Source organism: Bombina bombina, chromosome 6 (assembly GCF_027579735.1).
Source record: "Bombina bombina isolate aBomBom1 chromosome 6, aBomBom1.pri, whole genome shotgun sequence".
Taxonomy (NCBI): domain Eukaryota; kingdom Metazoa; phylum Chordata; class Amphibia; order Anura; family Bombinatoridae; genus Bombina; species Bombina bombina.
In genome coordinates, this window is record NC_069504.1 from 253,138,651 (window position 1) to 253,162,504 (window position 23,854).

The window sequence follows — 23,854 nt, forward strand, 5'->3', positions numbered from 1 at the left end:
TGAAATCTGTGGACTCATCGTGTCTAAAAAGAAACAAATTTATCAGGTATGCATAAATTTTCTTTTTCTGCTTGGTCAGAGGGCATCCGAGGGGCCTCCAGACCTAGGTGGCTGCAGATGTCAGTGATTTCCCGAACTTCTCTTATGGTGTAGGTAATCCCGTTATGGATAATGAGTGCAAAGGGGAATCCCCATCTATAGTTGATCTCGTTTTTCCTCAACATCTGAGCAAGTGGTCTCATGGCTCCTCTCTTCTGCAGGGTCCTTAGACAGAGGTCTTAAAAGAACTGGGCAACCGAACCCTGAAATTTAAAGGTAGAGTTCTTCCTGGAGGCCGCCAGAATAGCCTCCTTCTCTGGAAAGAGATACATACGGACTATGACGTCCCTAGGTGGGGCATCCCCCCTGGGTTTCGCATTTAGGGCCCTGTGGGCTCTTTCCATCTGAAAGCAGCCATCTTCAGAGTGACCAGTGATGGCCTGGAATAACTGGGTCAGATATCTGTCCAATTCAGTAGGTGACACAGACTCGGGAATCCCCTTCAGACGTATATTACATCTGCGACTGCGATTTTCAAGGTCTTCCATCCTATCTTGTATCGTCTCCAACTCCTGTTGGTGTAAACTCACCTGCTGGGATATTGAGGTAACCTCTTCCATGGCTGAGTTTTCACTTTCTTCCAGGGTGGATACTCTGTTACTCAGGTCTTGGATATCCTGTTTAATGTCGGCCAGGCTACTTGTTACAGTATTCTGCATAGCGTCCATTTTCTCCCAGAGCTTATCAAAGCTAGCAGATATATCTTGTTTTTAAACCAGATGTTTAATGTCTGCTTTCGTAACTGGGGTATGGTCATCCCCTTGTTGCCGAGTAGTGGCATCTGGATCTTCCTCCTCCTCATGGTCAGCTATAGGGGCCTCTGTGATTTTATCTCCCTTCATTTGTTTAAAGAAGTGGTGCGCAGTTGGGGCCTTACCCCCTTGTGCAAGTTTATTTGATTTTCTAGCAGACATGTTTAGGGGGGCAGTCCCAAATATTGCAACACCCGCAGGGTCTAGGTGGGTTTGGTATGAATCTGTGTCCCCCAGTAAAATGGAAGTAAGTTAAAGTCCTCAGCAGAGAATGTTTCCTTTCTCACTCTGCAGTAGCCTTCTTGAATTATTGATATAAGGGCTTTTGCCAGTATAGTTGCTTAAAAGGGCAACTGCAGAATATAAGCAGTATGTTACTTTCAATTTAATACCATCTCTCTATGTAGCCTGGAGTTATCATGGTCCCCATATGACATCTCTCTTGCCCCTGTGGAGATAATACAGCCTCCGCTCATATTCATATCTGCGTCCCTGAGGAGTGTCTGACAAGTCTAATATGGTGTATATAACATTTTTTTATAGCGGTTCTCGGAAATTCTACAGCTGCCAGCATACCTCAATCAGCATGTTATTACTCTCTCTGGCTTCCGCTGCATCTAAACCGGAGCTCTCTGTACAAAGCACACACCACCCTGCTCTGTGTATCCTTACATGCTCTGGATTGCCTTGTGGTTCCCCAAGATGGCCAGCTCCTGTCCAGCTTACAGTAGCACCGGGAGCAATCCCTCACCAGCAACAGGCTCCCAAACTATTCCGGGTTTTATTTCAAGTGCCCAGAGGCTCTCTGCATGATGTCTCCTCCAGGGGAGTAAGGTTTAAAACAGGGATAAGTTATTTCTGCTCTCCTACACTCCGCTATGCACGGAGCTGCTCCACTATGCGACTGACTCCATGTCGCTCCAGGCTCCGCCCCTGCTAGCAAACTTTTAAGGGTCCAAAAGAGGAGTTTCTTTGCTTCCTCTGGAGGAGTGGGATCCTTAGGGATTCCTCGGTTGTCGAGAGGCTTGGTTCTCGGATAAGTTTGGCGGCTCTGTGGCCTATAGTGGTGTTGAAGGTCTACACCTAGGTTGCGAAGGAGCGTTATGTTTTGGGTTCCTTCAGGTAGCGGCTGTGCTTCCTCTTTCACGCTTCTAGCATGGTCATCTTTTTCTCGATCGTTCTTCAGCTGCAGAAGTTTTTCCTAGCTTGTGAGGCTTCCTCAGTCTATTGTGGACTGGGTGTAGGTGTTGACTCTGGTAAGGGATTTTCCCTTTGCGATCCTGATCGGTGGTGACGCTCGTCCACGCTGTGTAGCAGTTTATGCGTCCTCCGGCCCTTGGGATTCCTTGGTTTCTCTCGGGTCATTCCTGTTTTCTGCTCCTGTCTTTTTCTACCCTGTCATATGTTCAGGTGAGCCTAGCGAGCGGATCTTTGACGGCCTGAGTTGGGGTTCTTGACGGCCTGAGTTGTTTTTTTGTTGGTGGCTTTGCGTCCACGGGGTCGTTTTTTTGTTTTTTCTTTCAATGATGTTCCCGGTTTTTGGACAAAACGGGACTTTTTCTGTGTCCTCTTTGGCTTGGGTATAAATTTCCCATAAGTAATGAATGCGGCTGTGGACTCTCTGCCATTAGGAAGAAAAACATAAATTATGCTTACCTGATAATTTCTTTTTCTTCCGTGGGAAAGAGTCCACAGCCCTCCGCCCGTTTTTGAGGCGTTGTTTTCATCTTCTGGCACCTTTTCACCTTAATGCTTCTTCCACTGTTCCTTGGCTGAATGACTGGGGGATAGGGGAAGTGGGAGGAGTATTTAAGCCTTTGGTTAGTGGATCTTTGCCTCCTCCTGGTGGCCAGGTTCTTTTTTCCCATAAGTAATGAATGCGGCTGTGGACTCTTCCCCACGTAAGAAAAGGAAATGAGCAGGTAAGCATAATTTATGTTTCTTTCATGTAATTAGCAAGAGTCCATGAGCTAGTGACGTATGGGATATACATTCCTACCAGGAGGGGCAAAGTTTCCCAAACCTCAAAATGCCTATAAATACACCCCTCACCACACCCACAAATCAGTTTTACAAACTTTGCCTCCTATGGAGGTGGTGAAGTAAGTTTGTGCTAGATTCTACGTTGATATGCGCTCCGCAGCAGGTTGGAGCCCGGTTTTCCTCTCAGCGTGCAGTGAATGTCAGAGGGATGTGAGGAGAGTATTGCCTATTTGAATTCAATGATCTCCTTCTACGGGGTCTATTTCATAGGTTCTCTGTTATCGGTCGTAGAGATTCATCTCTTACCTCCCTTTTCAGATCGATGATATACTCTTATATATACCATTACCTCTACTGATTTTCGTTTCAGTACTGGTTTGGCTTTCTACAACTTGTAGATGAGTGTCCTGGGGTAAGTAAGTCTTATTTTCTGTGACACTCTAAGCCAGTGCTTTCCAAACTGTGTGTCGGCAGCAGTGTGTAGGTGTGTCCCTGCTTCAGCACAAATTTCTTTACATTTTTTTTTTTGTTTCTGACTTTCCGCCTGGCTGCTACCCATATCACATGGTTGACATGTGATTGATACCTAGGGGGACACAGATCATCTTAAACTATTGGCGCAGCTCAGTGGGAACTAAAACTTTTCCCATTGGCGGCACATTGGCTCCTGACTGCACGTGTAGTTTCCTAAATCTGCTCGTGACTGCATGTGTAGTCAGTGAGTGGGACAGCAGTGTGTTTACAGCGCGGGCAGTAGTCAATCGGACTCACCGAGCTCTGAGGGTGGCAGCTTAAACGTTGAGCTGAAGTCAGAGGGTTTTTTTTTGCAACTAGCTCCCAGTAGTGCATTGCTGCTCCTGCTCTTGATATATGGATAGGAAGGGGAAGCTTAAAAATGCTTGATGATGAAATGCGAGTGTCTTTATCTAATATTCCACCAAATATTCTGAAATTGTGTTCATCCCATCAACCTCATACATCCCATTAAAATAGTAAGTAGCCGTTGGTGGTGTTAAACTTTTTTTTAATTCTTGCACACTTACATACTGTTACTTGTAAATACATTTCGTTATTATATCATTTATGTATGTGTCCGTATCTCTTAAAACAAGTTAGTTTAACCTCCTGTTTGCCAGTACAACTGAATTACTGTGTCGCGAAATGATGTAGGTCTAAAAAGTGTGTCGCCAACATAAAAAGTTTGGAAAGCTCTGCTCTAAGCTATGGTTGGGCACTTTTTTATAAAGTTCTAAATATATGTATTCAAACATTTATTTGCCTTGACTCAGGATGTTCAACGTTCCTTATTTCAGACAGTCAGTTTCATATTTGGGATAATGCATATGAATAAATCAATTTTTTCTTACCTTAAAATTTGACTTTTTTCCCTGTGGGCTGTTAGGCTCGCGGGGGCTGAAAATGCTTCATTTTATTGCGTCATTCTTGGCGCTGACTTTTTTGGCGCAAAAAAAATTTCTGTTTCCGGCGTCATGCGTGTTGCCGGAAGTTGCGTCATTTTTGACGCTTTTTTGCGCCAAAAGTGTCGGCGTTCCGGATGTGGCGTCATTTTTGGCGCCAAAAGCATTTAGGCGCCAAATAATGTGGGCGTCTTTTTTTGGCGCTAAAAAAATATGGGCGTCACTATTGTCTCCACATTATTTAAGTCTCATTTTTTATTGCTTCTGGTTGCTAGAAGCTTGTTCACTGGCATTTTTTTCCCATTCCTGAAACTGTCATTTAAGGAATTTGGTCAATTTTGCTTTATATGTTGTTTTTTCTATTACATATTGCAAGATGTCCCACGTTGCAACTGAGTCAGAAGATACTTCTGGAAAATCGCTGCCTGGTGCTGGATCTACCAAAGCTAAGTGTATCTGCTGTAAACTTATGGTATCTGTTCCTCCAGCTGTTTGTACTGATTGTCATGACAAACTTGTTAATGCAGATAATATTTCCTTTAGTACGGTTACATTACCTGTTGCTGTTCTGTCAACATCTAATGCTCAGAGTGTTCCTGATAACATAAGAGATTTTGTTTCTAAATCCATTAAGAAGGCTATGTCTGTTATTCCTCCTTCTAGTAAACGTAAAAAGTCTTTTAAAACTTCTCATTTTTCAGATGAATTTTTAAATGAACATCATCATTCTGATTCTGATAATGGTTCTTCTGGTTCAGAGGATTCTGTCTCAGAGGTTGATGCTGATAAATCTTCATATTTATTTAAAATGAAATTTATTCGTTCTTTACTTAAAGAAGTCCTAATTGCATTAGAAATTGAGGATTCTGGTCCTCTTGATACTAAATCTAAACGTTTAGATAAGGTTTTTAAATCTCCTGTAGTTATTCCAGAAGTTTTTCCTGTCCCTGATGCTATTTCTGAAGTAATTTCCAGGGAATGGAATAATTTGGGTAATTCATTTACTCCTTCTAAACGTTTTAAGCAATTATATCCTGTGCCATCTGACAGATTAGAGTTTTGGAACAAAATCCCTAAGGTTGATGGGGCTGTCTCTACTCTTGCTAAGCGTACTACTATTCCTACTGCAGATGGTACTTCCTTTAAGGATCCTTTAGATAGGAAAATTGAATCCTTTCTAAGAAAAGCTTACTTGTGTTCAGGTAATCTTCTTAGACCTGCTATATCTTTAGCGGATGTTGCTGCAGTTTCAACTTTTTGGTTAGAAGCTTTAGCGCAACAAGTAACAGATCATAATTCTCATAGCATTATTAATCTTCTTCAACATGCTAATAATTTTACTTGTGATGCCATCTTTGATATCATTAGAGTTGATGTCAGGTATATGTCTCTAGCTATTTTAGCTAGAAGAGCTTTATGGCTTAAAACTTGGAATGCTGATATGTCTTCTAAGTCTACTCTGCTTTCCCTTTCTTTCCAGGGTAATAAATTATTTGGTTCTCAGTTGGATTCTATTATCTCAACTGTTACTGGAGGGAAAGGAACTATTTTACCACAGGATAAAAAATCTAAAGGTAAATTTAGGTCTAATAATAGTTTTCGTTCCTTTCGTCACAACAAGGAACAAAAGCCTGATCCTTCATCCTCAGGAGCGGTATCAGTTTGGAAACCATCTCCAGTCTGGAATAAATCCAAGCCTTTTAGAAAACCAAAGCCAGCTCCTAAGTCCACATGAAGGTGCGGCCCTCATTCCAGCTCAGCTGGTAGGGGGCAGATTGTTTTTTCAAAGAAATTTGGATCAATTCCGTTCACAATCTTTGGATTCAGAACATTGTTTCAGAAGGGTACAGAATTGGCTTCAAGATAAGACCACCTGCAAAGAGATTTTTTCTTTCCCGTGTCCCAGTAAACCCAGCGAAGGCTCAAGCATTTCTGAATTGTGTTTCAGATCTAGAGTTGGCTGGAGTAATTATGCCAGTTCCAGTTCTGGAACAGGGGCTGGGGTTTTATTCAAATCTCTTCATTGTACCAAAGGAGAATTCCTTCAGACCAGTTCTGGATCTAAAAATATTGAATCGTTATGTAAGGATACCAACATTCAAAATGGTAACTGTAAGGACTATCCTGCCTTTTGTTCAGCAAGGGCATTATATGTCTACAATAGATTTACAGGATGCATATCTGCATATTCCGATTCATCCAGATCACTATCAGTTTCTGAGATTCTCTTTCCTAGACGAGCATTACCAGTTTGTGGCTCTACCGTTTGGCCTAGCAACAGCTCCAATAATTTTTACAAAGGTTCTCGGTGCCCTTCTGTCTGTAATCAGAGAACAGGGTATTGTGATATTTCCTTATTTGGACGATATCTTGGTACTTGCTCAGTCTTCACATTTAGCAGAATCTCATACGAATCGACTTGTGTTGTTTCTTTAAGATCATGGTTGGAGGATCAATTTACCAAAAAGTTCATTGATTCCTCAGACATGGGTAACCTTTTTAGGTTTCCAGATAGATTCAGTGTCCATGACTCTGTCTTTGACAGACAAGAGACGTCTAAAATTGATATCAGCTTGTTGAAACCTTCAGTCACAATCATTCCCTTCGGTAGCCTTATGCATGGAAATTCTAGGTCTTATGACTGCTGCATCGGACGCGATCCCCTTTGCTCGTTTTCACATGCGACCTCTTCAGCTCTGTATGCTGAACCAGTGGTGCAGGGATTACACAAAGATATCTCAATATCTTTAAAACCGATTGTACGACACTCTCTGACGTGGTGGACAGATCACCATCGTTTAGTTCAGGGGGCTTCTTTTGTTCTTCCGACCTGGACTGTAATTTCAACAGATGCAAGTCTTACAGGTTGGGGAGCTGTGTGGGGGTCTCTGACAGCACAAGGGGTTTGGGAATCTCAGGAGGTGAGATTACCGATCAATTTTCAGAGCTCTTCAGTCATGGCCTCTTCTAAAGAGAGAATCATTCATTTGTTTTCAGACAGACAATGTCACAACTGTGGCATACATCAATCATCAAGGAGGGACTCACAGTCCTCTGGCTATGAAAGAAGTATCTCGAATTCTGGTATGGGCGGAATCCAGCTCCTGTCTAGTTTCTGCGGTTCATATCCCAGGTATAGACAATTGGGAAGCGGATTATCTCAGTCGCCAAACGTTACATCCGGGCGAATGGTCTCTTCACCCAGAGGTATTTCTTCAGATTGTTCAAATGTGGGGACTTCCAGAAATAGATCTGATGGCCTCTCATCTAAACAAGAAACTTCCCAGGTATCTGTCCAGATCCAGGGATCCTCGTGCGGAAGCAGTGGATGCATTGTCACTTCCTTGGAAGTATCATCCTGCCTATATCTTTCCGCCTCTAGTTCTTCTTCCAAGAGTAATCTCCAAGATTCTGAAGGAATGCTAGTTTGTTCTGCTGGTATCTCCAGCATGGCCTCACAGGTTTTGGTATGCGGATCTTGTCCGGATGGCCTCTTGCCAACCGTGGACTCTTCCGTTAAGACCAGACCTTCTGCCGCAAGGTCCTTTTTTCCATCAGGATCTCAAATCCTTAAATTTAAAGGTGTGGAGATTGAACGCTTGATTCTTAGTCAAAGAGGTTTCTCTGACTCTGTGATTAATACTATGTTACAGGCTCGTAAATACGTATCTAGGGAGATATATTATAGAGTCTGGAAGACTTATATTTCTTGGTGTCTTTCTCATCATTTTTCCTGGCATTCTTTTAGAATTCCGAGAATTTTACAGTTTCTTCAGGATGGTTTGGATAAAGGTTTGTCTGCAAGTTCCTTGAAAGGACAAATCTCTGCTCTTTCTGTTCTTTTTCACAGAAAGATTGCTAATCTTCCTGATATTCATTGTTTTGTACAAGCTTTGGTTCGTATAAAAGCTGTCATTAAGTCAATTTCTTCTCCTTGGAGTTTGAATTTGGTTCTGGGGGCTCTTCAAGCTCCTCCGTTTGAACCTATGCATTCATTGGACATTAAATTACTTTCTTGGAAAGTTTTGTTCCTTTTGGCCATCTCTTCTGCCAGAAGATTTTCTGAATTATCTGCTCTTTCTTGTGAGGCTCTTTCTTGGTTCTGAGGGCTTTACAGGCTCCTCCATTTGAACCTATGCATTCTTTGGACATTAATCTACTTTCTTGGAAAGTGTTGTTCCTTTTGGCTATCTCTTCTGCTAGAAGAGTTTCTGAGCTATCTGCTTTTTCTTGTGAGTCTCCTTTTCTGATTTTTCATCAGGATAAGGCGGTGTTGCGAACTTCTTTTAAATTTTTACCTAAGGTTGTGAATTCTAACAACATTAGTAGATAAATTGTGGTTCCTTCATTATGTCCTAACCCTAAGAATTCTAAGGAGAAATCATTGCATTCTTTGGATGTAGTTAGAGCTTTGAAATATGTTGAAGCTACTAAGAATTTCAGAAAGACTTCTAGTCTATTTGTTATCTTTTCCGGTTCTAGGAAAGGTCAGAAGGCCTCTGCCATTTCTTTGGCATCTTGGTTGAAATCTTTAATTCATCATGCTTATGTCGAGTCGGGTAAAACTCCGCCTCAAAGGATTACAGCTCATTCTACTAGGTCAGTTTCTACTTCCTGGGCGTTTAGGAATGAAGCTTCGGTTGATCAGATTTGCAAAGCAGCAACTTGGTCTTCTTTGCATACTTTTACTAAATTCTACCATTTTGATGTGTTTTCTTCTTCTGAAGCTGTTTTTGGTAGAAAAGTACTTCAGGCAGCTGTTTCAGTTTGAATCTTCTGCTTATATTTTCAGTTTTTTTCTTTATAAGATTTAAACTTTATTTTTGGGTGTGGATTTTTTTCAGCGGAATTGTCTGTCTTTATTTTATCCCTCCCTCTCTAGTGACTCTTGCGTGGAAGATCCACATCTTGGGTAGTCATTATCCCATACGTCACTAGCTCATGGACTCTTGCTAATTACATGAAAGAAAACATAATTTATGTAAGAACTTACCTGATAAATTCATTTCTTTCATATTAGCAAGAGTCCATGAGGCCCACCCTTTTTTGTGGTGATTATGATTTTTTTGTATAAGCACAATTATTCAAATTCCTTATATTTATGCTTCGCACTATTTTCTTATCACCCCACTTCTTGGCTATTCGTTAAACTGATTTGTGGGTGTGGTGAGGGGTGTATTTATAGGCATTTTGAGGTTTGGGAAACTTTGCCCCTCCTGGTAGGAATGTATATCCCATACGTCACTAGCTCATGGACTCTTGCTAATATGAAAGAAATGAATTTATCAGGTAAGTTCTTACATAAATTATGTTTTTGGATATTTTCACAATTAAAGTGTTTAATTTCTAACTTTCACACGTTTGTGATTTTACATGTCAGTAATTCTTGGTGCAAAACAAGATTGTGCTGTTTTTACACTATAATAGACTACAGTGAAAACTAATTGATCTACTAGTGACACAGCAAGGCTTGTCAGTGATTAAAAGAAAATTGGTAGGCTACATGAATGGGGATGCAGAGTAATTCAACACATGCACCCTCTTGGTGGGGATTAGACTCCTTTATTTGAAAATGATTTAACTGTCTGTGTAACATGAACAGTTTAAGATATGTATGTTACATTAGGCTATATATAGAGAAGATGAGCTCCATTTCTTAAAGGACCAGTCAATACAGTAGATTTGCATAATCAACAAATGCATGATAAGAAGACGATGCAATAGCACTTAGTCTGAACTAAAATAAATTGCAAAATAAATTGCAAAGTTATGTCTATTTCCACTCCCCCTATATCATGTGACAGTCATCAGCCAATCACAAATGAATATACGTATATGCTGAGAATTCTTGCACATGCTCAGTAGGAGTTGGGGACTCAAAAAGTGTAAATATAAAAAGACTGCACATTTTGTTAATGGAAGTAAATTGGAAAGTTGTTTAAATTTGCATGCTCTATCAGAATAATGAAGTTTAATTTTGACTTGAGTGTCCCTTTAAGGAAGCTCAGTAGAGCCTTACAATTAAATGAGATAAGTATGTTCTCATGCGAGAAGTTTAAAAATATATATTAATTTGCATGGTTATTTAGGGAAGATGTAATGTGTCATTTTACGTTTGGGTATCTTTTTTTTTTTTTTTTTTTTTTTTATTTTTTTATTGAGGATTTTCGAACAATACAGCAGTAGGTGATAGTCACAAGAAATACAGTTGTGAACTTCAAAAAGAAAATACAAGTATAGGATATATTGACATAGAAGATTGAAATACGAAGTGACATGAGCTTCGGAATCTCCGTTTTATGATAAGAGCTTATTGGGGGACTACTGGGCGGACCACTTATGGATCCAATGGTCAAAAAGATGATGCAAGCATGGTAGTCTCTAAGAGGGCCTCATCTGGCCTCTATGATGAAAATATATAGGGGAAGGGTGGATAGACAGCGGGCAAAGAGCCGCTTTAAAATATATGGAAGTAAAAAAGGGGGGAGGGGAGCCAATCTTATCAAAACGGTTATATACCCGAGATCAATCTTATCAAAACGGTTATATTACCCGAGATCAACCTTCACGCTGTTTCTTTTTCGGCAGACACCCAGGAAGGAACACTTGATACCCATGCATATCGCAGCACCATAGCTACAGCACGGAAGGCTGTCGACCAGATTGTTGAAACACAGAAAATGCCAGGGAGCTCTCTGCATTATCACTGGGCATGCAAAAGTCAAGGATTTCTTGAGCCTACTCTCAGCAACTATTCACACTACTACGTTACTAGAATTAGGAGAGCTGGGATCGGGTAATGTAATGTCTGTTTAGCTGTCTGGGCACGCAAAAGTCAAGGATTTCTTGAGCCTACTCTCAGCAACTATTCACACAACTACGTTACGATAATGGAGAAATTAGTGACTTGCACAGAGAAGGGAATACATATGACATGTAGGAATAAGTTACAATGACAGAGTGGATTTGAAGAGATACACTTAAAACTTTTCTTGAAATAGCCACATAGGACATAACAACAAAAACAGGTTAACTGTACCATACATCTGCATCCTTTTACAAGTTAGTACTGTAGGTATAGTAAAATGTGATGTTAAGCCTATATCTAAGTTATCTCATGAATATAATGCAGGGCTAAGCAGATGCAGAGAGGTAGGGCTACTAGAGTAGAATCAGGAAGTGTAGCTATTACCATTAAGTCAGCAAAGCATGAATATATTTACAATGTCAAGATTAAATGGGCAAATATGTAAAACAGACATGGCCCCATGGGCTCCTCAAGCTGCAAAAGAAGCATATCAGAATACAAATATACCTAATGGTGAGTCCTCAGCAAGCATGAAATATTAAGAAAAATAACTAAACCTGTTATGTGCTAATAAGCCATATGAATTTTGAGTGCTAAAACTAGCCAGATAACCACTCTCCACGTAGGAAATAATTTATGGAGAACTTGAAATTAACATATGAGCCATATATGACATCAATATATAAAATAATAACACTGTTGTGTAAACAACATGCAACGTATAAAGTTATGGCTTATAGAATAGTCTACTGATACTAGGGCAAAGTGTAACCGACTGACTCCCCTAGCATATATGAAATATTAGATGACTTGATGCACATTAGATAATCATCCCTTACAACAATGTAGAAGTACAAGCTGCCTATATGGAGAGGTGTTATTAAGAGCAGAGCCTTATCTGCAGCCATATGAGTTGGTATTCTGGAAGAAGCATGTTATGCAACTGCTTCACAACCTGTGTGCTGAAATAATAGAGGGAGAATGAGTCCCCAACCCAAATGAGATCTTTATAACACTGTAGTAAATATTAGGAACCCAATGCACTAGGTTTAAACATATAAAACAGTAAACATTGTCAACTATCATATAAAGCTCACTGTGATATAGATAATCCAACTGGGAGGAAAAATCAATACAATAATTTTGGTAATAAGAGTTTGTGACTCAAGAGGGTTTGCAAATATGACAATGGTAAATATATGTACAATGTCAAGATAAAAGGAGCAAATGTGTAAAACAGACATAGCCCTATGAGCTCCTTAAGCTGCAAAAGAATCATATCACAATACAAATATACCTAGTGGTGAGTCTTCAGCAAGCATGAAATATTAAGAAAAATAACTAAACCTGTTATGTGCTAATAAGCCATATGAATTATGAGTGCTAATACTAGCCAGATAACCACTCTCCACTCAGGAAATTATAATTTATGGAGAACTTGAAATTAACATATGAGCCATATATGACATCAATATATAAAATAATAACACTGTAGTGTAAACATGCAACGTATAAAGTTATGGCTTGTAGAATAGTCTAGTGATACTAGGGCAAAGTGTAACTGACTGACTCCCCTAGCATATATGAATTATTAGATGACTAGATAATCATCCCTTACAACAATGTTAAAGTACAAGCTGCCTATATGGAAAGGTGCTATTAAGAGCAGAGCCTTACCTACAGCCATAAGAGTAGGTATTCTGGAAGAAGCATGTTAGGCAACTGCTTTACAACCTGCGTTCTGAAATAATAGAGGGAGAATGAGTCCCCAACCCAAATGAGATCTTTAACACTGTAGTAAATATTAGGAACCCAATGCACTAGGTTTAAACATATAAAACAGTAAACATTGTTAACTATCATATAAAGCTCACTGTGATATAGATAGTCCAACTGGGAAGAAAAATCAATACAATAATTTTGGTAATAAGAGTTTGTGGCTCAGGAGGGTCTGCAAATATGACAATGGTGCGCTTATGCAATGAAATAGCCCCAGCTCAGCGTTGAACAGGCACTGTCCGGGACTTTCAGTGAGACTTCAGATCCATCACAAAGCGGCATATTTATATATTCTCTTATTAAATTTAATAGTTAGTAGTCATCGTCAGAACATGCCTACTCATGAATATATATAAGTATCATCCTGACTGCCATGTGTACGGGCGCAAGCTAAACAGACATTACATTACCCGATCCCAGCTCTCCTAATTCTAGTAACGTAGTTGTGTGAATAATTGCTGAGAGTAGGCTCAAGAAATCCTTGACTTTTGCGTGCCCAGTGATAATGCCGAGAGCTCCCTGGCATTTTCTGTGTTTCAACAATCTGGTCGACAGCCTTCTGTGCTGTAGCTATGGTGCTGCGATATGCATGGGTATCAAGTGTTCCTTCCTGGGTGTCTGCCAAAAAAGAAACAGCGTGAAGGTTGATCTCGGGTAATGCGACATCTACTTTGGGGCCAAGCTGAGATATCTTGTAGAGTCGGTGGCTCATTAGGTAGCATGTCATCCTGTGTGCTCGCTCCATTAAAATGCGACGCCACTACAGCCTCCAGTTCCAGCTGCCTATGCACCTCCGTGAACAAGTCCGAGACTTGGGAGGGTGAAGGAGGTCCACTAGCGGGTGTCTCTATCTTTTCTTGGGGTCTGAACACAGGAGTGGCGTAGGTCCTGCCATGTTGCACCGGGTCAGTGTCGGCAGATAAACAATCCGGCAGTATTGTGCAGGCTGAGATTATAAGGAGTAGGTCCTCTTTCAGGCTTTGATAATGCCTCTTTAGTAGATGCTGGGTGTTTCGTTCCCATAGATCTAGGGCCTCCATACCAGCCGGGCCCTTTAGGAAATAAAAAACCTGAAAAAGCCCACGTGGCGCAGCTTCAGGAAAAATATCTACTCAACACACAGCTACCAGCTTATCTCTGGGTTCTTTGGTAGTACAATATATAGTAGTTGAGTCTTGGCATAGTAAAACAAGGATTTAAGCTCCTTATAGATAGCAAAAATCATATAATTATATCTAGGAGTCAGGAGCTCAAATAAAACATGTCTGGTGCTCTCTGCAGTCGGTGCTGCCCCCCCGGTATCTTCTTTTTTATGGAAATGTCTTGTTTGAAATGTCCTATGGCAGGGATGGGGAACCTTGGCCCTCCAGATGTTTCAAAACTTCATTTCCCATGATGCTCAACTGGTCTTCAGAGTGCTTAAGCGTCATGGGTAATGTAGTTCTGAAACATCAGGAGTGCCAAGTTTCCCCATCCTTGTCCTATGGGATGGAGAAAAGTTTAGATAGGCACAGGCAAATTAAATTCATTCAGAATTTACAACCTCCTGACTTGAAGCAGTTGGCAAATTCAGTTAGCAATACCTGGAGGTTTTTATTATGATACATTAGATCATTTGGCAGTTTCCCCATCTTTCCACTTTTAAATATCTATATAAATATGGTTTGGTGTTTCCTGTTAACCTTGACGAAGGTGTGCACATCACCAGTTATGTCTGGTTAATTCCTGTTAATATTATGGGGTAAGAGCTACATTTTCTGCCTTTACACATTTTAAGAGAACATACATAGGGCATACATAGTTTTGAGTTCCTTTGAATAGCTTCCTTATAAATCATGTCATTTTGACATAGGTTATTGGGTGATGTAATTCCTCCACACCTTGCTCCTCTTTGGGTGGGTCCATTGTATGTTTTTATGTGTATGTAGGCATGGGGTACATGCTCAAGCATAGACACCCTTAAAATCTACCAAAAAGATTTTTATATTTATGAAAGTTATTTTTGAAAAAAAAATCTAAAACTTGGTCATCAGCCCAACAAGTTTTAATTGTGGCCATATATTTGAAATGCTTTAAATTATTACTTTTGACACTTCATGTACTTATCCAAGTTCTAAAAACAGAATAACATAATTGAATCTCTTTACACAGAATGTTACTTGTAAAGGACGAGACAATCTTGAAACATCTTCTGCAACAAGAAGCAAAGAAAAAAGAATCCATCAAAACAGCGGAGCTGAAACTTGCCAGACTCTCAGAGCAGCTGCAAGCAACTGAAAAATTACTCAGTGCAAATAAAGGGTTTCTAAAGAAGCTGCAGGAACAGGTGCGCTATTTATCAGACAGTAGTATTGATATCTCTAGATATGAAACTAAAACTGTAATTGTTTTCTGTTATACTTGTGTTTTGCATTTAAAGAATTTGGTAAATGTATAACTAATCTTTTATTTTTAATCAGATTACCAAAGTTGAACATAGAGTACAGGAAAAAAGAAAGCTTACACTAAAATATGGTGAAGAATTTGCTCGTGCCAAAGCATTGGCTAGTCGAGAACTTGGAAAACGAAAGCTGGATGACAACAGTGTTATTGTAAGTTCACCTAAATTTCCCCCCCCCCCCCCAAAACATTTTACTCTGGGGGGGGGGGATCTGATTAACTGCTGCACCATTTACTTAGTTTAAATATGCAAAAATTAAAAAAAAAAAAAAGGTGTATGACATCCATAAATTTATGATCCAGACTGAACATACAATTTAAAAAAAGGTTTGTTTGCTTCTATTATCAAATTTGCATCATTCCCATTATATTCTTTGTTGAAAAGATATCTAACTAGCTGTCTGAAACGCTTCATAGCAGGAAATAGTGATGCCATTTAATGCTGTTACAAAACTTAGCTCATGTGAATCTTCTCAGCCTAAACTGCTACTAACTTCAGAAAGTGAACTAGTATACCTAAACAAAGGATTTTCCTTTCTAGGCAGGGCTTAGCTATTTCATTGCTACTCTTGGGTAGTTAAAGGTACAATAGGGTGAAACAATTACATGCTCTGGTTTATTATTGTGTGTATTTTTTGCATTAATCACTGTGGAAGTCTGTATTCAATGGCTGCAATGGGGTTAAACACATTTATAAATTCCAGCTTGGTAGCTGCAGAGAACTGCTGGTGGTGAGCAGTGTAACACTTTTATATGCTCTTATCAATTAGAGCATTCTGTTTTTACACTGTCTCTTTAAATTAAATAATTTTTCTGGATCTGTGCTAAAAGGTCAATCAGTTATGTGTAATAACTTTAACAATAATATTGCACCAATAAAGATCGTATTGGGCATGTATAGATTCTTATTGTTTTGATATAAAACCAGTTGTCTAGAATCCTCTCCTGCTTTTATTTTCACCACACTTAGTGACATGAAACCCAATTCTTTATACAATTTTAAACAACTTTTCAATTTATTTCTAGCTATTTGCTTCGGTCAATTGGTGTCCTTTGTTGAAAATGATTCTTAGGTAGACTCAGGAGCTGTGAGCTAGCTGCTGATTTGTGGCTGCACATATAAAACTCTGTTATTGACTTACTGATGTAGCTAGCTCCCAGTAGTGCATTGCTGTTCCTTCAATAAAGAATACCAAGATAATGAAGCAAAATTGATGCTAGAAGTATGCTTGCTGTTAAATTAGATTATTTTGACACCTGTCCTTTTTGATTTTCTGTGTTCCTTTCAGTTTCTCAGTAACTTAGATGTTTGTGTTTCTCCAACATAGGTGTGTCCGGTCCACGGCGTCATCCTTACTTGTGGGATATTCTCTTCCCCAACAGGAAATGGCAAAGAGCCCAGCAAAGCTGGTCACATGATCCCTCCTAGGCTCCGCCTACTCCAGTCATTCTCTTTGCCGTTGTACAGGCAACATCTCCACGGAGATGGCTTAGAGTTTTTTAGTGTTTAACTGTAGTTTTTATTATTCAATCAAGAGTTTGTTATTTTGAAATAGTGCTGGCATGTACTATTTACTCAGAAACAGAAAAGAGATGAAGATTTCTGTTTGTATGAGGAAAATGATTTTAGCAACCGTCACTAAAATCCATGGCTGTTCCACACAGGACTGTTGAGAGCAATTAACTTCAGTTGGGGGAACAGTGAGCAGTCTCTTGCTGCTTGAGGTATGACACATTCTAACAAGACGATGTAATGCTGGAAGCTGTCATTTTCCCTATGGGATCCGGTAAGCCATGTTTATTACGATCGTAAATAAGGGCTTCACAAGGGCTTATTAAGACTGTAGACTTTTTCTGGGCTAAATCGATTCATTATTAACACATATTTAGCCTTGAGGAATCATTTTATCTGGGTATTTTGATATAATATCGGCAGGCACTGTTTTAGACACCTTATTCTTAGGGGCTTTCCCAAAGCATAGGCAGAGCCTCATTTTCGCGCCGGTGTGGCGCACTTGTTTTTGAGAGGCATGGCATGCAGTCGCATGTGAGAGGAGCTCTGATACTTAGAAAAGGCTTTCTGAAGGCGTCATTTGGTATCGTATTCCCCTTTGGGCTTGGTTGGGTCTCAGCAAAGCAGATACCAGGGACTGTAAAGGGGTTAAAGTTCAAAACGGCTCCGGTTCCGTTATTTTAAGGGTTAAAGCTTCCAAATTTGGTGTGCAATACTTTTAAGGCTTTAAGACACTGTGGTGAAAATTTGGTGAATTTTGAACAATTCCTTCATGTTTTTTCGCAATTGCAGTAATAAAGTGTGTTCAGTTTAAAATTTAAAGTGACAGTAACGGTTTTATTTTAAAACGTTTTTTGTACTTTGTTATCAAGTTTATGCCTGTTTAACATGTCTGAACTACCAGATAGACTGTGTTCTGAATGTGGGGAAGCCAGAATTCCTATTCATTTAAATAAATGTGATTTATGTGACAATGACAATGATGCCCAAGATGATTCCTCAAGTGAGGGGAGTAAGCATGGTACTGCATCATTCCCTCCTTCGTCTACACGAGTTTTGCCCACTCAGGAGGCCCCTAGTACATCTAGCGCGCCAATACTCCTTACTATGCAACAATTAACGGCTGTAATGGATAATTCTGTCAAAAACATTTTAGCCAAAATGAACACTTATCAGCGTAAGCGCGATTGCTCTGTTTTAGATACTGAAGAGCATGACGACGCTGATAATAATATTTCTGAAGGGCCCCTAACCCAGTCTGATGGGGCCAGGGAGGTTTTGTCTGAGGGAGAAATTACTGATTCAGGGAACATTTCTCAACAAGCTGAACCTGATGTGATTGCATTTAAATTTAAGTTGGAACATCTCCGCATTCTGCTTAAGGAGGTATTATCCACTCTGGATGATTGTGACAAGTTGGTCATCCCAGAGAAACTATGTAAAATGGACAAGTTCCTAGAGGTGCCGGGGCTCCCAGAAGCTTTTCCTATACCCAAGCGGGTGGCGGACATTGTTAATAAAGAATGGGAAAGGCCCGGTATTCCTTTCGTCCCTCCCCCCATATTTAAAAAATTGTTTCCTATGGTCGACCCCAGAAAGGACTTATGGCAGACAGTCCCCAAGGTCGAGGGAGCGGTTTCCACTTTAAACAAACGCACCACTATACCCATAGAGGATAGTTGTGCTTTCAAAGATCCTATGGATAAAAAATTAGAAGGTTTGCTTAAGAAAATGTTTGTTCAGCAGGGTTACCTTCTACAACCAATTTCATGCATTGTCCCTGTCACTACAGCCGCATGTTTCTGGTTCGATGAGCTGATAAAGGCGGTCGATAGTGATTCTCCTCCTTATGAGGAGATTATGGACAGAATCAATGCTCTCAAATTGGCTAATTATTTCACCCTAGACGCCACTTTGCAATTGGCTAGGTTAGCGGCTAAGAATTCAGGGTTTGCTATTGTGGCGCGCAGAGCGCTTTGGTTGAAATCTTGGTCGGCTGATGCGTCTTCCAAGAACAAGCTACTTAACATTCCTTTCAAGGGGAAAACGCTGTTTGGCCCTGACTTGAAAGAGATTATCTCTGATATCACTGGGGGTAAGGGCCACGCCCTGCCTCAGGATCGGCCTTTCAAGGCAAAAAATAAACCTAATTTTCGTCCCTTTCGTAGAAACGGACCAACCCAAAGTGCTACGTCCTCTAAGCAAGAGGGTAATACTTCTCAAGCCAAGCCAGCTTGGAGACCAATGCAAGGCTGGAACAAGGGAAAGCAGGCCAAGAAACCTGCCACTGCTACCAAGACAGCATGAAATGTTGGCCCCCGATCCGGGACCGGATCTGGTGGGGGGCAGACTCTCTCTCTTCGCTCAGGCTTGGGCAAGAGATGTTCTGGATCCTTGGGCGCTAGAAATAGTCTCCCAAGGTTATCTTCTGGAATTCAAGGGACTTCCCCCAAGGGGGAGGTTCCACAGGTCTCAGTTGTCTTCAGACCACATAAAAAGACAGGCATTCTTACATTGTGTAGAAGACCTGTTAAAAATGGGAGTGATTCATCCTGTTCCATTAAGAGAACAAGGGATGGGGTTCTACTCCAATCTGTTCATAGTTCCCAAAAAAGAGGGAACGTTCAGACCAATCTTAGATCTCAAGATCTTAAACAAGTTTCTCAAGGTTCCATCGTTCAAGATGGAAACCATTCGAACTATTCTTCCTTCCATCCAGGAAGGTCAATTCATGACCACGGTGGATTTAAAGGATGCGTATCTACATATTCCTATCCACAAGGAACATCATCGGTTCCTAAGGTTCGCATTCCTGGACAAACATTACCAGTTCGTGGCGCTTCCTTTCGGATTAGCCACTGCTCCAAGGGTTTTCACAAAGGTACTAGGGTCCCTTCTAGCTGTGCTAAGACCAAGGGGCATTGCTGTAGTACCTTACTTGGACGACATTCTGATTCAAGCGTCGTCCCTTCCTCAAGCAAAGGCTCACACGGACATTGTCCTGGCCTTTCTCAGATCTCACGGATGGAAAGTGAACGTGGAAAAGAGTTCTCTATCTCCGTCAACAAGGGTTCCCTTCTTGGGAACAATAATAGACTCCTTAGAAATGAGGATTTTCCTGACAGAGGCCAGAAAAACAAAACTTCTAGACTCTTGTCGGATACTTCATTCCGTTCCTCTTCCTTCCATAGCTCAGTGCATGGAAGTGATCGGGTTGATGGTAGCGGCAATGGACATAGTTCCTTTTGCGCGCATTCATCTAAGACCATTACAACTGTGCATGCTCAGTCAGTGGAATGGGGACTATACAGACTTGTCTCCGAAGATACAAGTAAATCAGAGGACCAGAGACTCACTCCGTTGGTGGCTGTCCCTGGACAACCTGTCACAAGGGATGACATTCCGCAGACCAGAGTGGGTCATTGTCACGACCGACGCCAGTCTGATGGGCTGGGGCGCGGTCTGGGGATCCCTGAAAGCTCAGGGTCTTTGGTCTCGGGAAGAATCTCTTCTACCGATAAATATTCTGGAACTGAGAGCGATATTCAATGCTCTCAAGGCTTGGCCTCAGCTAGCGAGGGCCAAGTTCATACGGTTTCAATCAGACAACATGACAACTGTTGCGTACATCAACCATCAGGGGGGAACAAGGAGTTCCCTAGCGATGGAAGAAGTGACCAAAATCATTCTATGGGCGGAGTCTCGCTCCTGCCACCTGTCTGCTATCCACATCCCAGGAGTGGAAAATTGGGAAGCGGATTTTCTGAGTCGTCAGACATTGCATCCGGGGGAGTGGGAACTCCATCCGGAAATCTTTGCCCAAGTCACTCAGCTGTGGGGCATTCCAGACATGGATCTGATGGCCTCTCGTCAGAACTTCAAAGTTCCTTGCTACGGGTCCAGATCCAGGGATCCCAAGGCGGCTCTAGTGGATGCACTAGTAGCACCTTGGACCTTCAAACTAGCTTATGTGTTCCCGCCGTTTCCTCTCATCCCCAGGCTGGTAGCCAGGATCAATCAGGAGAGGGCGTCGGTGATCTTGATAGCTCCTGCGTGGCCACGCAGGACTTGGTATGCAGATCTGGTGAATATGTCATCGGCTCCACCTTGGAAGCTACCTTTGAGACGAGACCACCTTGTTCAGGGTCCGTTCGAACATCCGAATCTGGTTTCACTCCAGCTGACTGCTTGGAGATTGAACGCTTGATCTTATCGAAGCGAGGGTTCTCAGATTCTGTTATCGATACTCTTGTTCAGGCCAGAAAGCCTGTAACTAGAAAGATTTACCACAAAATTTGGAAAAAATATATCTGTTGGTGTGAATCTAAAGGATTCCCTTGGGACAAGGTTAAGATTCCTAGGATTCTATCCTTCCTTCAAGAAGGATTGGAAAAAGGATTATCTGCAAGTTCCCTGAAGGGACAGATTTCTGCCTTGTCTGTGTTACTTCACAAAAAGCTGGCAGCTGTGCCAGATGTTCAAGCCTTTGTTCAGGCTCTGGTTAGAATTAAGCCTGTTTACAAACCTTTGACTCCTCCTTGGAGTCTCAATTTGGTTCTTTCAGTTCTTCAGGGGGTTCCGTTTGAACCCTTACATTCCGTTGATATTAAGTTATTATCTTGGAAAGTTTTGTTTTTAGTTGCAATTTCTTCTGCTAGAAGAGTTTCAGAATTATCTGCTCTGCAGTGTTCTCCTCCTTATCTGGTGTTCCATGCAGATAAGGTGGTTTTACGTACTAAACCTGGTTTTCTTCCAAAAGTTGTTTCTAACAAAAACATTAACCAGGAGATTATCGTACCTTCTCTGTGTCCGAAACCAGTTTCAAAGAAGGAACGATTGTTGCACAATTTGGATGTTGTTCGCGCTCTAAAATTCTATTTAGATGCTACAAAGGATTTTAGACAAACATCTTCCTTGTTTGTTGTTTATTCCGGTAAAAGGAGAGGTCAAAAAGCAACTTCTACCTCTCTTTCTTTTTGGATTAAAAGCATCATCAGATTGGCTTACGAGACTGCCGGACGGCAGCCTCCCGAAAGAATCACAGCTCATTCCACTAGGGCTGTGGCTTCCACATGGGCCTTCAAGAACGAGGCTTCTGTTGATCAGATATGTAGGGCAGCGACTTGGTCTTCACTGCACACTTTTACCAAATTTTACAAGTTTGATACTTTTGCTTCTTCTGAGGCTATTTTTGGGAGAAAGGTTTTGCAAGCCGTGGTGCCTTCCATTTAGGTGACCTGATTTGCTCCCTCCCTTCATCCGTGTCCTAAAGCTTTGGTATTGGTTCCCACAAGTAAGGATGACGCCGTGGACCGGACACACCTATGTTGGAGAAAACAGAATTTATGTTTACCTGATAAATTACTTTCTCCAACGGTGTGTCCGGTCCACGGCCCGCCCTGGTTTTTTTAATCAGGTCTGATAATTTATTTTCTTAACTACAGTCACCACGGTACCATATGGTTTCTCCTATGCAAATATTCCTCCTTAACGTCGGTCGAATGACTGGGGTAGGCGGAGCCTAGGAGGGATCATGTGACCAGCTTTGCTGGGCTCTTTGCCATTTCCTGTTGGGGAAGAGAATATCCCACAAGTAAGGATGACGCCGTGGACCGGACACACCGTTGGAGAAAGTAATTTATCAGGTAAACATAAATTCTGTTTTTTTGCTTGGCTAGATGGTAAAACTGGTAGGAGAGAGATTTCCTTACTGTTGGGAAATACTGAACCTGGGTACCAGAAGGAAGCAGAGACCGCCCAGCCAAAGGCTTAAATACTCCCCCTACTTCCCTCATATCCCAGTCATTCTTTGCCTTTTGTCACAGGAGGTTGGTAGAGAAGTGTCAGAAGATTCGGAGTAGTTCATTATGAAGGGTATCTACCCTTCGAAATGGGACTGGAGTTTTAAGTAGTCCTGGCAGCCTCTCAGTGATAGCATTGACGAATGTTAGTCTGGAGATGCAGTGAGAGTCTCTTTTTGCGAACCAATCCATACTCGTATTAACAGCTCCTAAGCAATCAGTGTTGACGCGTTTCACTGCCTGCATCCATCACTCAAGTCCATGTCAGGAGCGATACTACAAGACTGTCAAACTTGAGAGGCTGTGATTCTGTTCCATGGCATAGATTCCAGTAAGATCATTTCTAGGGCTGCAACTAACTATTATTTTCATAATCGATTAATCTTCCTTTTTTTTCTTTCTATCAATCAACTAATCGGATTAAAAAAAAAAAGCTTCTTTTTAAAGACACGATGAGTCCACGGATTTCATCCTTACTTGTGGGCTATTCACCTCCTGATGAGCAGGAGGAGGCAAAGAGCACCACAACAGAGCTGCTATATATAGCTCCTCCCACTCCAGTCATTCTCTTTGCCTACGTTAGTGATAGGAAGAGGTAAAGTGAGGTGTTAGATTAGATTCTTCAATCAAGAGTTTATTATTTTTAAAGTAGTGCCAGAGAGTGCTACTTTGTCCTGGGGTGTAGCCGTAGTCCATGTCAGTCTCTACTGTAGGGCATTGGTGGCTTTAGAGCAATGGGAACTTGTGGGACATAATTCCCTAACCCTGAAAAATCTGAGGTATATTACTATTGCGGTTGTGAGTCTTATGCGATCGTCATCCATGATGGGCGGGGCTTATTTTCGCGCGCTCAGACGCTCACTTTACTCTGGCTGAGGAGGCAGCAGGCATTAGCTCCGGTTGAGCCTAGACTGGTGTTCTCTTAACCGGATCGTTGTAGAGTCATTTTGCAGTACCCTGGTGGTGCAGGGGTTATTTTTGTCAAATCTAACATATTTGTGACTATAAATACCTTTTAGAGGTTAATTTCTCCCTTTACTCTTGGGGTGCAATAATTGTTGGAGCCTTTGATTATGTGTAGTTAATTTTAAAGAGTGAATTAACATTTTGAAGCAGTTTTGGAAAAATTGTGCGCTTTTTTAATTCTTAAAGGCGCAGTACACGTTTCTCAAAAAATTGTTTAAATCAATAAATAAAGTGTTTAATGACTGTTGTGGTTATTACTAGTCTGTTCAACATGTCTGACATGGAGGAAAATCATT

The 23,854-nt window shown here is 41.1% G+C and overlaps 1 protein-coding gene across 3 annotated transcripts in view; it reads left to right on the plus strand.

The window, feature by feature from the left end:
* Nucleotides 1-23,854, plus strand: part of ZFC3H1 (zinc finger C3H1-type containing) — a 635,174-nt gene that overhangs the window by 212,279 nt on the left and 399,041 nt on the right. For all 3 annotated transcript variants that reach the window (XM_053716781.1, XM_053716782.1, XM_053716783.1), the window contains 2 exons: nt 14,991-15,165; nt 15,299-15,430. In XM_053716781.1, coding sequence (XP_053572756.1) covers nt 14,991-15,165; nt 15,299-15,430 — 307 coding nt within the window. The remainder of the gene's footprint in view (nt 1-14,990; nt 15,166-15,298; nt 15,431-23,854) is intronic.